Raw genomic sequence first — 12,073 nt, forward strand, 5'->3', positions numbered from 1 at the left:
TATTTCTTCAGGCTGTGGTTCAGGTTCGGGCTCTTCAGGTTTAATATACTTTTCAATTTCACGTTCTTTAAAGAATGTTGACAAAGGATATGAGGTTATAATGTAAAGTTCTTCAAAAAGACTCATACAAATTTCACATTGATGCAAAGATTACAGTCACAAAATAAAAATACACAATTCATACAAATTCATGTATAGAAAAATTCACGTATAAGAAAAAGTTCTTTTACTTGAACTGCCTATTAATTAGATTATTCAATGTATATTGATGGCAAATGAGATGACTTTTAAAATTTGATACCGTGTTATCATTTGAGGATCCAAGGCAATTATTCCATTTTGCTTCAGAAAACTGTACCTTTTGGAATTTGTAATTACCAACAACAGTAACTAAATGAAAGATTCTAACTTAAAAGAAGTATAACTATTTCAAAAATAAAGCAGTCAAACATGCTAGACTGCTCTTGTATATAATTTCAAGAAGGAATATTATCCTGTAAATGCTTTTGTAATTCTAACAGGAATCTTCAGGAGATTAAAAAAATGTATATACATATATACCTTCAACAGGGGGAGTCTCTTTTCTACCAATGGTTATAGATGCTTTTTCTTCATATATTATTTCCTCAGGAGTCTCTTCAACTTTAAAAAACATAGTATTTTATTTTAGACTATATTTAGAACAGAATACTGCAACTACTATTCTAACATATCAACCTAGTTACATTAAGTAACACTCTATAACAGATTATTCAGATGACCCCCCAAATATCAATAACTTCAATACAGACAGACAAATACGTAAGATTCATCTACAATCAAAGCAAGAGGATGAAGACAATTGTCATCTTTCCAAGATTTATGGAGAAGCCGTGTACCTTCAGCAGGTGGAACTTCTGGCTCTGCAGGGATAGGCACAGACACTTCCTTTTCTGGGATGATTTTCTCAGGCACTTTGGGCACTTTAAAGATATGATTTTGTTTACTATTAAGAATTTAGAAGACATGCAAGATTGTCTAAAGAGCAGGCAAAGAATGCAGGGGCAAGAGCTTCATCTTAGATTTCATGGGGAAAATGGCTTCTGAGACATGGCACCATTTTGGACATCCTAATTTTATATATGAATCTTCTCAGCTTTCTTCATTTGCTTCTAGTCCTCTGTGTACACTTAAATGAAGGTGGTCTAACTTTGACACTTAAAAAAATTTGCTGTACATTTTCTGAGTAATTGTTCCTGCACACTCAATTCTTATTTACATGTGAATGACTTTAAGATCTACATCTCTAGGCCTGATCTCTTTCTTAAGCTCCTGATACACACTCCCAACTTTTATGCTTTAAAGGTGAAAAGCACATCTACCATTTTCCTCTAACGTTAGTTCAGAGACCCAATGAACCATTCTTTTGGCCAGCTAGCTTTAAACCTTACAATGATCTTGGGCTCCTCAATTTCCCTAATGGTTTTGATAATGGTCAGAGGCCACTCAGTCTCCATCTCTTTCAAACCCAGTCCCCCTTTCCATTTCTTCCGCCACGGATCTTGTCCAACTCTTAAAGACCTTAAATAATTGCAATGGGTCTTTACTATTTAGTAGCTGAAATTGCTGCCAGTTATCTTTCTAAAGCCCAAATCCTATTAATATGTAAGCCTGCTTCAAAATCTTTGAAGCTTCCTATTGCCTATAGAAAAAAGTACAAGCCTTTTACTGGCATTTGAAGTACTCCAAAATATGACCCCATCTTTATATCTGGTATTATCTTTCAAGAGATTCCACAGCCAATCCATACTCAAATTGAGTTTACTTGACATAAGTTTACTTGACAATCCTTGAACATTCTAGACCCTTCTATCTCTTTGCCTTTCAATATGCTCTTCCCTTTCCATGGGATATCATGTCCTCAATTTCTTTTTTTTAATTTTTTTGAGACAGAGGCTTACTCTGTCACCCAAGCTGGAGTGCAGTGGCATGATCTCAGCTCACTGCAACCTCTGCCTCCTGGGTTCAAGCAATTCTCCTGCCTCAGCCTCCCAAGGAGCTGGGATTACAGGCACATATCACCACCCCCAGCTAATTTTTGTATTTTTAGTAGAGACGGGGTTTCACCATGTTGGCCAGGCTGGTCTTGAACTCCTGACCTCAAGTGATCCACCCACCTTGGCCTTCCCAAGTGTTGGGATGACAGGCGTGAGCCACCACATCCGGCCTCATTTCCTCAATTTCTACATGTAAAAGTCCATCAAAATTTAAATTCAGTTTAACACAGCTTCCCATGATGCCTCTGCCTGAGCTTAATCTTTTCTTGCCGTGTGTTTCTGCAGCCCTTTTGTATTCACTTGCTATGTGTAATCACTTCCTGTCTGTATTAGAGTCCTGTTATCTTTCTATCCTCTCACCAGATTTAACTTATTTGAAGACAGAATCAGGCCTTAATTTTTCTAATATGATGTCTTGTTAATGGTCAACATTCAACAAAATATGTTGAATTGAGCTGTTTTACACATTGAATGAGAGAAGGTTCTTTTCTACTAGTTGTAGCCATGTGATATATCCCAGCACAACTGAATCCCATTCATTTTTTCACTCCTGCTTGTCTGTTTCATTTTTTTCCCTTCATTATTTCCCTTTTTTCTGTGCAATATGGTTTTAACATAAATTCACATTCAGTATGTTTTTCTCTAAGACCTATTATTAACATGCTTAAATAGCGGTTAGAGAAATCTATTTTTTCTTCGTGGTAGGTACCTTTTTCTGGAAGAACTTCTGGTTTTTTGGTAACAGGCACAGGTTCTTTCTTTACTGGAACAAGTTTCTTGGGCACCTCAGGCACTTTGAAGATATTAGTTTTGTTTTAAAAATAGTATTTAAAAACATTTTAAAATATTAAGAATAAAAAACCTATATTTATTGGAGCAGCACTAAAATTAATGAAAGCAAAATAAGGAAATTTTTGTCCTTAGTTATGCAACAACAATGAGGACAACTTATTGGATTCCACTTTAAGATATCAGAATGCTTTCTTTTTTATGATGCCAGTGATGAAGTGAATACCTTTAGCTGCTGGTGTTTCTGGCTTCTTAACAGTTGGGACCTTCTTCACTGGAACAACTTTCTTTGGCATCTCAGGTTCTTTAAAGATATTAGTAGCATTTAATAATACAAAGTTGCAAGATGTAAGATATACATACAAGTTTATTCAACACCGTAACATATAGGTAAGAGTTAACAAACATATAATACAACACAACACACAATAAGAAAAGAGTGTAAAATTGTAGACACCACAAAAATGAAGTATTCATTTTAACATGAGTACCTTTAGGAGGCGGTGCTTCTGGTTTTTTGATGACAAGAACTTTCTTCTCTGGGATGATCTTCTTGGGCTCTTCAGGCGCTTGAATAATAGGAATTTCTTTTAGAATTAGGTGATTACAATGAAAAATTTAATGCTAATGAATGAATTAAAAACCACACATATTTCTTGGTATATGTGGGACCAAATTCTGTGGGTCCAAAGTTTTATGTGTAGAAATAACTTTTGTTCTTAATGTAGTCAGATTTCAGGCAACAAGATACAAGACTGATATTTTGCCTTAAGGAAGACATATAGACATGAAAAATGAAATGACTGTATTTTCCCATAGAGTGGATTCTGCTTTGTACCTGCTGGAGGTGGGACCTCTGGTTCCTCCTCTTCTGCAACAGGAATTGGCTTTTCCTCTTCAGGAGCAATTTCCTCTTCAGGAGCAATTTCCTCAGGTTCTTCATATACTTTAAAGATATTAGTTAATTTTATTTCAATGTATGGAACAATATTCTAAGATGGACAAACACTAAACATGATAAATAGTAATCTTGATTTCTTCCTTTGTTTCAATTGATACCTTCTCTTATTTTTGTTAAGATAAAATCTATCTCATTTGCACTGACTTCTTTGTCTATTGATTCAAATGCTTGCAAAGCCCTTTTAGTGTTTAATGTCATTTATAATCATTAGTTCTCCTGCCTTACTTTCTATGTACATTGGAGAAGCTTTGTTTAATACAGCTTACTATGACTTATGTAGATACGGTGGACCAATAACCCAAAATAGATTTGAGATTGGAGCTAATTTAGAAAGATGAATTAAGACAAATAATTAAAGGTTAGAAAATGACCAAGAAATAATGAGTTAGGAAGGAAGAAGAACAAAGCTTAAATTAGAAATAGTCGCAAGTGGCAAGGTCATTAATCACTGGTCTCACGTGTACCTTCTGGGGGAGGAGACTCCGCTCTTTCTGGAACAGAAACAGCTGGTTTCTCTTCCAAGACAGGTTTCTTTGGCACTTCTGGCACTTTAAAGATATTAATTCATTTTTCTTATGAGTAGTTGAGAAGTATATTAAATTTATACCACATCTACTTCACATTTTGCTCAAATAACCCAGGGACAGATCCAAGAACAAATTTCACAATAAGGTCAGTGATCTGTCTTTGGACCCTCATATAGTGGGGAGGAAAATATGGCCTATTAAGAATAAAAGAACCAAGTTAGTAAACTTTTCCAATGCTTGTAATAAGTAAATATATCACTTTTTAAAGTCAATGAAAAAATTATTAAAAAGCATTTAGACCCTAAAAATCCAGAATGACAGTTTTGTAGTTGCGAATTTAAGAGGACTGGCAAACAAAAGGTTTGATAATAGGTGACTTATTAGACAAGGGTGAGTGCTTTTCTGCAGAATCTCATTAGTGACATGTACCTTTTGCTGGTGGGATTTCTGGCTTTTTGGGAACAGCTACTTTCTTTTCTGGAACAACTTCTTTTGGAACTTCAGGCACTTCAAATATATTAGTATTTTAACATTAGAAACAATCACGAGTAAACATTCATCACATTTACACAGAACAAAACCCTTTTAGAAGCTGGGGGCTCCATCCGCCCCCATCAAACAGTGGACAGCCGCATATACCTTTAGCAGGTGGGGCTTCTGGCTTTTTGGGAACCACCAGAGGCACCTTCTTTTCAGGAACAACCTCCTTGGGCACCTCGGGCACTATAAAAGATATTAGTAGTTGTTTAAGCTCATGGTTTCAATGAAATGTGAAAATCATGAAGCAGAACAGTAGAATATGACACTTTAAAGAAAGTTTTTTGATAGGGAGTTAGTGGCAGTGAGGAATACCTTTCACTGGTGGTGGTTCAGGTTTTTTGGCAACGACAGCAGGTGCTTTCTTTTCTGGGACAGGTTTCTTAGGTGGTACGGTCACTAAAGAATTAGAAGGTATGTTTTAGAAAGAATGAAGATTGAGAAACAAGACAAAAGCTCAGAGCACCCAGAATTATCAGGGCAGGAAGGGGAAAGAGTGGCCGAGGTGTCCTAGCAGCTTTCCTGCCATGTACCTTGTGGAGGCGCCGCTGGCTCTGGCTCTTCCACAACTTCAGCAGGAGGCTCTTCTAGGGCAACTTCCTCAGGCTCCTCGAACACTTTAAAGACATGAATGAGCTCATTTTAATGCCAGAATTGACTAAAACTGAGATAGTTTGCAAAAAAATGTTTTTACAACACTAAGGAGAGATTTTTTTAAAAACACTAATTTGAATAGTTTCATTATTACCTTCAGGGGGCGGACTTTCCGGTTTGGGAGGAATAGCTTCAGGCACCTTCTTTTCTGGGACAGCTACCTTTGGCACCTCTGGGACTTTAAAAGATATTAGTATTTTCATTGTTAGACAAAGTAAAGACAAACAAACAATATCAAACACAGCAACATGAGGGTGTCTACCTTTTGTGGGTGGCACTTCAGGCTTTTTAGGAGGAGGCACTGGCACTTTCTTTTCAGGAACAACTTCTTTGGGAGCCTCAGGCACTTGAAAGATATCAGTGAAATTACATTTAGGCATTATGAAGACCACTAGAAAAATGCTTTCCAGAGCAGAAGAGTTTGATCATCTGAAGCCTAAAATCAGTCATAAATACCTTTAACAGGTGGGACTTCAGGCTTTTTAGGAGGAGCCGCTGGCACTTTCTTTTCAGGAACAACTTCTTTCGGAGCCTCTGGCACTTAAAAGATATTAGTGAAATTACATTTAGAAGTTATGAAGACCATTAGGAAAAATATTTTCGAGAGTAGAAGAGATAGATCTTCTGAAGCTTAAACTGAATGACAAATACCTTTAACAGGTGGGACTTCAGGCTTTTTAGGAGGAGCCAAGGGCACTTTCTTTTCAGGAACAACCTCTTTGGGAGCCTCTGGTACTTAAAAGATATTAGTGAAATTACATTTAGGGGTTATGAAGACCAGTAGAAAAAATATTTTCAAGAATAGAAGAGTTTGATCTTCTGAAGCCTAAAGCCAGTGACAAATACCTTTAACAGGTGGGACTTCAGGCTTTTTAGGAGGAGCCAAGGGCACCTTCTTTTCAGGAACAACCTCTTTGGGAGCCTCTGGCACTTAAAAGATATTAGTGAAATTACATTTAGAAGTTTGAAGACCACTAGAAAAATATTTTCAAGAACTGAAGAGTTCAGTCTTCTGAAGCCTAAAGCCAGTGACAAATACCTTTAACAGGTGGGACTTCAGGTTTTTTAGGAGGAGTCACTGGCACTTTCTTTTCAGGAACAACTTCTTTGGGAGCCTCTGGCACTTAAAAGATATTAGGTAAAATTACATTTAGGGGTTATGAAGACCACTGGAACAAAATGTCTTCAACTGCAAAAGAATTAGATCATCTGAAGCCTAAGGTCAGTGACAAATACCTTTAACAGGTGGGACTTCAGGCTTTTTAGGAGGAGCCGAGGGCACTTTCTTTTCAAGGACAACTTCTTTGGGAGCCTCTGGCACTTAAAAGATATTAGTAAAGTTACATGTAGAGCTATGGAGACTACTAGAAAAATATACAGCAGAGGAATTGGATCTTCTGAAGCTTAAGGTCAAATGACAAGTACCTGTAACAGGTGGAACTTCTGGCTTTTTAGGAAGCACCAGTGTTTTCTTTTCTGGCACAATTTCTTGTGGGACTTCAGGCACTTGAAAGATATTAGTAGTTTTTCACTTAGGTTAATGAGACAAATGGAGTAAAATATTTCTAAGATCAGAAGAGATATTTCTTCTGCAGAAAAAGGACAGGGGTAAAAAATACCTGTGGCAGGTGGGGCTTCTGGTTTTTTGGGCGGAGCCTTAGGAACTTTCTTTTCTGGGACAACTTCTTGAGCTTCAGGCACTTGAAAGATATTAGTAGTTTTAGACTTAAGTTAATGAAGAGAAATGGGCTAAAATTGTTTACAGTAGGAGAGGAGATATCTCTTCTGCAGAATGAAGTCAGGGCTAAAGTGTACCTGGGACAATTGGAGCTTCTGGTTTTTTGGGTGGAGCCATGGGAATTTCTTTTTCTGCGGCTTCTTGAGGAACTTCTGGCACTTGAAAGATATTAGTAGTTTTATACTTAGGTTAATGAAGAGCAATGGACTAAAATTGTTTTCAGGAATGGAAGAGAGATTTCTTCTGCAGGATAAGGTTGAGCTGACATGTACCTGTAACTGCGGGGGCTTCTGGTTTTTTGATTGGTGCCTCGGGAATTTTCTTTTCTGGGACAACTTCTTGAGCAGCTTCAGGCACTTGAAAGATATTAGTATTTTTATAATTTATGAATGGCGAAGGTATATATTACAGTGATCGTGAGGGGTACAGACAATAAGTTTTTCTTAGCAGAGGAGAGGGAATAAATACCTTTTGCACGTGGGGCTTCCGGTTTTTTGGGCACAGCCACAGATACTTTCTTTTCAAGTACAACTTCTTTGGGAGCTTCAGGAACTTTGAAGATATTAGTATCTTTTAGTTAGAAGCTATAAAGGGGGAATATCGACTCCACATTTACCCAAGCAAATACAACTTGTGAGATCGGCGGACACTTCTATACAGTCTTTCCCCAGGCCCCCCGACTGACAATGTGTAATGATACCTACCTTTAGGAGGTGGAGCTTCTGGCTTTTTGGGAGGAGGCACCGGTACTTTCTTTTCTGGGACCACTTCCTCCGGTGGCAGCACTTCAGGCACTTCAAAGATATTTGTAATTTGTGTTTAGAAAAGGTGAAAACGATGGATGCCTTTTGCATATAAACACACACCAAGATATTTTGGATAGCGACTGACATTTGTTTTCTTTAGAATTATATCATCTTTATGTAGTAGGATTTTTAACATATAATTTCCTAGTGAAAATAGCAGTTATTTTTCTCCTATAGTTTGTATAGCTTTGGCATTACCTTCAGGGGGAGGACTTTCCGGTTTGGGAGGAATAGCTTCAGGCACCTTCTTTTCCGGGACAGCTACCTTTGGCACCTCTGGGACTTTAAAGATATTAGTATTTTCATTATTAGACAAAGTAAAGACAAACAAACAATATCAAACACAGCAACAAGAGGGTGTCTACCTTTTGTGGGTGGCACTTCAGGCTTTTTAGGAGGAGGCACTGGCACTTTCTTTTCAGGAACAACTTCTTTGGGAGCCTCAGGCACTTGAAAGATATTAGTGAAATTACATTTAGGCATTATGAAGACCACTAGAAAAATATTTTCCAGCAGCACATCAAAAAGCTTATCCACCATGATCAAGTGGGCTTCATCCCTGGGATGGAAGGCTGATTCAACATACAAAAATCAATAAACGTAATCCATCATATAAACAGAACCAACGACAAAAACCACATGATTATCTCAATAGATGCAGAAAGGGCCTTTGACAAAATTCAACAGCCCTTCATGCTAAAAACTCTCAATAAATTAGGTATTGATGGGACGTATCTCAAAATAATAAGAGCTATTTATGACAAACCCACAGCCAATATCATACTGAATGGGCAAAACCTGGAAGCATTCCCTTTGAAAACAGGCGCAAGACAGGGATGCCCTCTCTGACCACTCCTATTCAACATAGTGTTGGAAGTTCTGGCCAGGGCAATCAGGCAGGAGAAAGAAATAAAGGGTATTCAATTAGGAGAAGAGGAAGTCAAATTGTCCCTGTTTGCAGATGACATGATTGTATATCTAGAAAACCCCATCGTCTCAGCCCAAAATCTCCTTAAGCTGATAAGCAACTTCAGCAAAGTCTCAGGATACAAAATCAATGTGCAAAAATCACAAGCATTCTTATGCACCAATAACAGACAAACAGAGAGCCAAATCATGAGTGAACTCCCATTCACAGTTGCTTCAAAGAGAATAAAATACCTAGGAATCCAACTTACAAGGGATGTGAAGGACCTCTTCAAGGAGAACTACAAACCACTGCTCAACGAAATAAAAGAGGACACAAATGGAAGAACATTCCATGCTCATGGATAGGAAGAACTAATATCGTGAAAATGGCCACACTGCCCAAGGTAATTTATAGATTCAATGCCATCTCCATCAAGCTATCAATGACTCTCTTCACAGAATTGGAAAAAACTACTTTAAAGTTCACATGGAACCAAAAAAGAGCCCACATTGCCAAGTCAATCCTAAGCCAAAAGAACAAAGCTGGAGGCGTCACGCTACTGTACTACAAGGCTACAGTAACCAAAACAGCATGGTACTGATACCAAAACAGAGATGTAGACCAATGGAACAGAACAGAGCCCTCAGAATAATACCACACATCTACAACCATCTGATCTTTGACAAACCTGACAAAAACAAGAAATGGGGAAAGGATTCCCTATTTAGCAAATGGTGCTGGGAAAACTGGCTAGCCATGTGTAGAAAGCTGAAATTGGATCCCTTCCTTACACCTTACACAAAAATTAATTCAAGATGGAGTAAAGACTTAAATGTTAGACCTAAAACCATAAAAACCCTAGAAGAAAACCTAGGCAATACCATTCAGGACATAGGCATGGGCAAGGACTTCATGTCTAAAATACCAAAAGCAATGGTAACAAAAGCCAAAATTGACAGATATGATCAAATTAAACTAAAGAGCTTCTGCACAGCAAAAGAAACTACCATCAGAATGAACAGGCAACCTACAGAATGGGAGAAAATTTTTGCAATCTACTCATCTGACAAAGGGCTAATATCCAGAATCTACAATGAACTCAAACAAACGTGTAAGAAAAAAACAACCCCATCAACAAGTGGGCAAAGGATACAAACAGACACTTCTCAAAAAAAGACATTTATGCAGCCAAAAGACACAAGAAAAAATGCTCATCATCACTGGCCATCAGAGAAATGCAAATCAAAACCACAATGAGATACCATCTCACACCAGTTAGAATGGTGATCATTAAAAAGTCAGGAAACGACAGGTGCTGGAGAGGATGTGGAGAAATAGGAACACGTTTACACTGTTGGTGGGACTGTAAACTAGTTCAACCATTGTGGAAGTCAGTGTGGCGATTCCTCAGGGATCTAGAACTAGAAATACCATTTGACCCAGCCATCCCATTACTGGGTATATACCCAAAGGATTATAAATCATGCTGCTATAAAGACACATGCACACGTATGTTTATTGCGGCAGTATTCATATTAGCAAAGACTTGGAACCAACCCAAATGTCCATCAATGATAGACTGGATTAAGAAAATGTTCCACATATACTCCATGGGATACTATGCAGCCATAAAAAAGGATGAGTTCATGTCCTTTGTAGGGACATGGATGAAACTGGAAACCATCATTCTTGGCAAACTATCACAAGGATAAAAAACCAAACATTGCATGTTCTCATTCATAGGTGGGAATTGAACAATGAGAACACTTGGACACAGGAAGGGGGACACCACACACCGGGGTGTGTTGTGGGGTGGGTGGAGGGGGGAGGGATAGCATTAGGAGACATACCTAATGTAAATGACAAGTTAATGGGTGCAGCACACCAACATGGCACATGTATACATACGTAACAACCTGCACGTTGTGCACATGTACCCTAGAACTTAAAGTATAATAAAAAAAAATATATATATAAGGAAAAATATTTTCCAGAGCACAAGAGATAGATCATCTGAAGCCTAAAATCAGTGACAAATACCTTTAACAGGTGGGACTTCAGGCTTTTTAGGAGGAGCCGAGGGCACTTTCTTTTCAAGGACAACTTCTTTGGGAGCCTCTGGCACTTAAAAGATATTAGTAAAGTTACATGTAGAGCTATGGAGACTACTAGAAAAATATACAGCAGAGGAATTGGATCTTCTGAAGCTTAAGGTCAAATGACAAGTACCTGTAACAGGTGGAACTTCTGGCTTTTTAGGAAGCACCAGTGTTTTCTTTTCTGGCACAATTTCTTGTGGGACTTCAGGCACTTGAAAGATATTAGTAGTTTTTCACTTAGGTTAATGAGACAAATGGAGTAAAATATTTCTAAGATCAGAAGAGATATTTCTTCTGCAGAAAAAGGACAGGGGTAAAAAATACCTGTGGCAGGTGGGGCTTCTGGTTTTTTGGGCGGAGCCTTAGGAACTTTCTTTTCTGGGACAACTTCTTGAGCTTCAGGCACTTGAAAGATATTAGTAGTTTTAGACTTAAGTTAATGAAGAGAAATGGGCTAAAATTGTTTACAGTAGGAGAGGAGATATCTCTTCTGCAGAATGAAGTCAGGGCTAAAGTGTACCTGGGACAATTGGAGCTTCTGGTTTTATGGGTGGAGCCATGGGAATTTCTTTTTCTGCGGCTTCTTGAGGAACTTCTGGCACTTGAAAGATATTAGTAGTTTTATACTTAGGTTAATGAAGAACAATGGACTAAAATTGTTTTCAGGAATGGAAGAGAGATTTCTTCTGCAGGATAAGGTTGAGCTGACATGTACCTGTAACTGCGGGGGCTTCTGGTTTTTTGATTGGTGCCTCGGGAATTTTCTTTTCTGGGACAACTTCTTGAGCAGCTTCAGGCACTTGAAAGATATTAGTATTTTTATAATTTATGAATGGCGAAGGTATATATTACAGTGATCGTGAGGGGTACAGACAATAAGTTTTTCTTAGCAGAGGAGAGGGAATAAATACCTTTTGCACGTGGGGCTTCCGGTTTTTTGGGCACAGCCACAGATACTTTCTTTTCAAGTACAACTTCTTTGGGAGCTTCAGGAACTTTGAAGATATTAGTATCTT

The 12,073-nt window shown here is 38.0% G+C and overlaps 1 protein-coding gene across 1 annotated transcript in view; it reads right to left on the reverse strand.

Annotated features, from left to right (window-relative positions):
- Positions 1-12,073, reverse strand: part of TTN (titin) — a 281,502-nt gene that overhangs the window by 120,776 nt on the left and 148,653 nt on the right. The window contains exons 168-195 of the mRNA XM_063695029.1: positions 11,969-12,052; positions 11,773-11,856; positions 11,578-11,658; positions 11,382-11,462; positions 11,188-11,268; positions 10,999-11,082; positions 8,414-8,497; positions 8,247-8,330; positions 7,947-8,036; positions 7,711-7,794; positions 7,515-7,598; positions 7,320-7,400; positions 7,124-7,204; positions 6,930-7,010; positions 6,741-6,824; positions 6,544-6,627; positions 6,351-6,434; positions 6,156-6,239; positions 5,961-6,044; positions 5,767-5,850; positions 5,599-5,682; positions 5,384-5,467; positions 5,166-5,249; positions 4,953-5,036; positions 4,743-4,820; positions 4,251-4,334; positions 3,664-3,771; positions 3,317-3,394 (exon numbers count right to left, since the gene is read on the reverse strand). Of these exons, the coding sequence (XP_063551099.1) occupies positions 3,317-3,394; positions 3,664-3,771; positions 4,251-4,334; positions 4,743-4,820; positions 4,953-5,036; positions 5,166-5,249; positions 5,384-5,467; positions 5,599-5,682; positions 5,767-5,850; positions 5,961-6,044; positions 6,156-6,239; positions 6,351-6,434; positions 6,544-6,627; positions 6,741-6,824; positions 6,930-7,010; positions 7,124-7,204; positions 7,320-7,400; positions 7,515-7,598; positions 7,711-7,794; positions 7,947-8,036; positions 8,247-8,330; positions 8,414-8,497; positions 10,999-11,082; positions 11,188-11,268; positions 11,382-11,462; positions 11,578-11,658; positions 11,773-11,856; positions 11,969-12,052 (2,352 nt within the window). The remainder of the gene's footprint in view (positions 1-3,316; positions 3,395-3,663; positions 3,772-4,250; positions 4,335-4,742; positions 4,821-4,952; positions 5,037-5,165; positions 5,250-5,383; positions 5,468-5,598; positions 5,683-5,766; positions 5,851-5,960; positions 6,045-6,155; positions 6,240-6,350; positions 6,435-6,543; positions 6,628-6,740; positions 6,825-6,929; positions 7,011-7,123; positions 7,205-7,319; positions 7,401-7,514; positions 7,599-7,710; positions 7,795-7,946; positions 8,037-8,246; positions 8,331-8,413; positions 8,498-10,998; positions 11,083-11,187; positions 11,269-11,381; positions 11,463-11,577; positions 11,659-11,772; positions 11,857-11,968; positions 12,053-12,073) is intronic.

The sequence above is a fragment of the Gorilla gorilla genome, chromosome 11 (assembly GCF_029281585.2).
Source record: "Gorilla gorilla gorilla isolate KB3781 chromosome 11, NHGRI_mGorGor1-v2.1_pri, whole genome shotgun sequence".
Taxonomy (NCBI): Eukaryota; Metazoa; Chordata; class Mammalia; order Primates; family Hominidae; genus Gorilla; species Gorilla gorilla.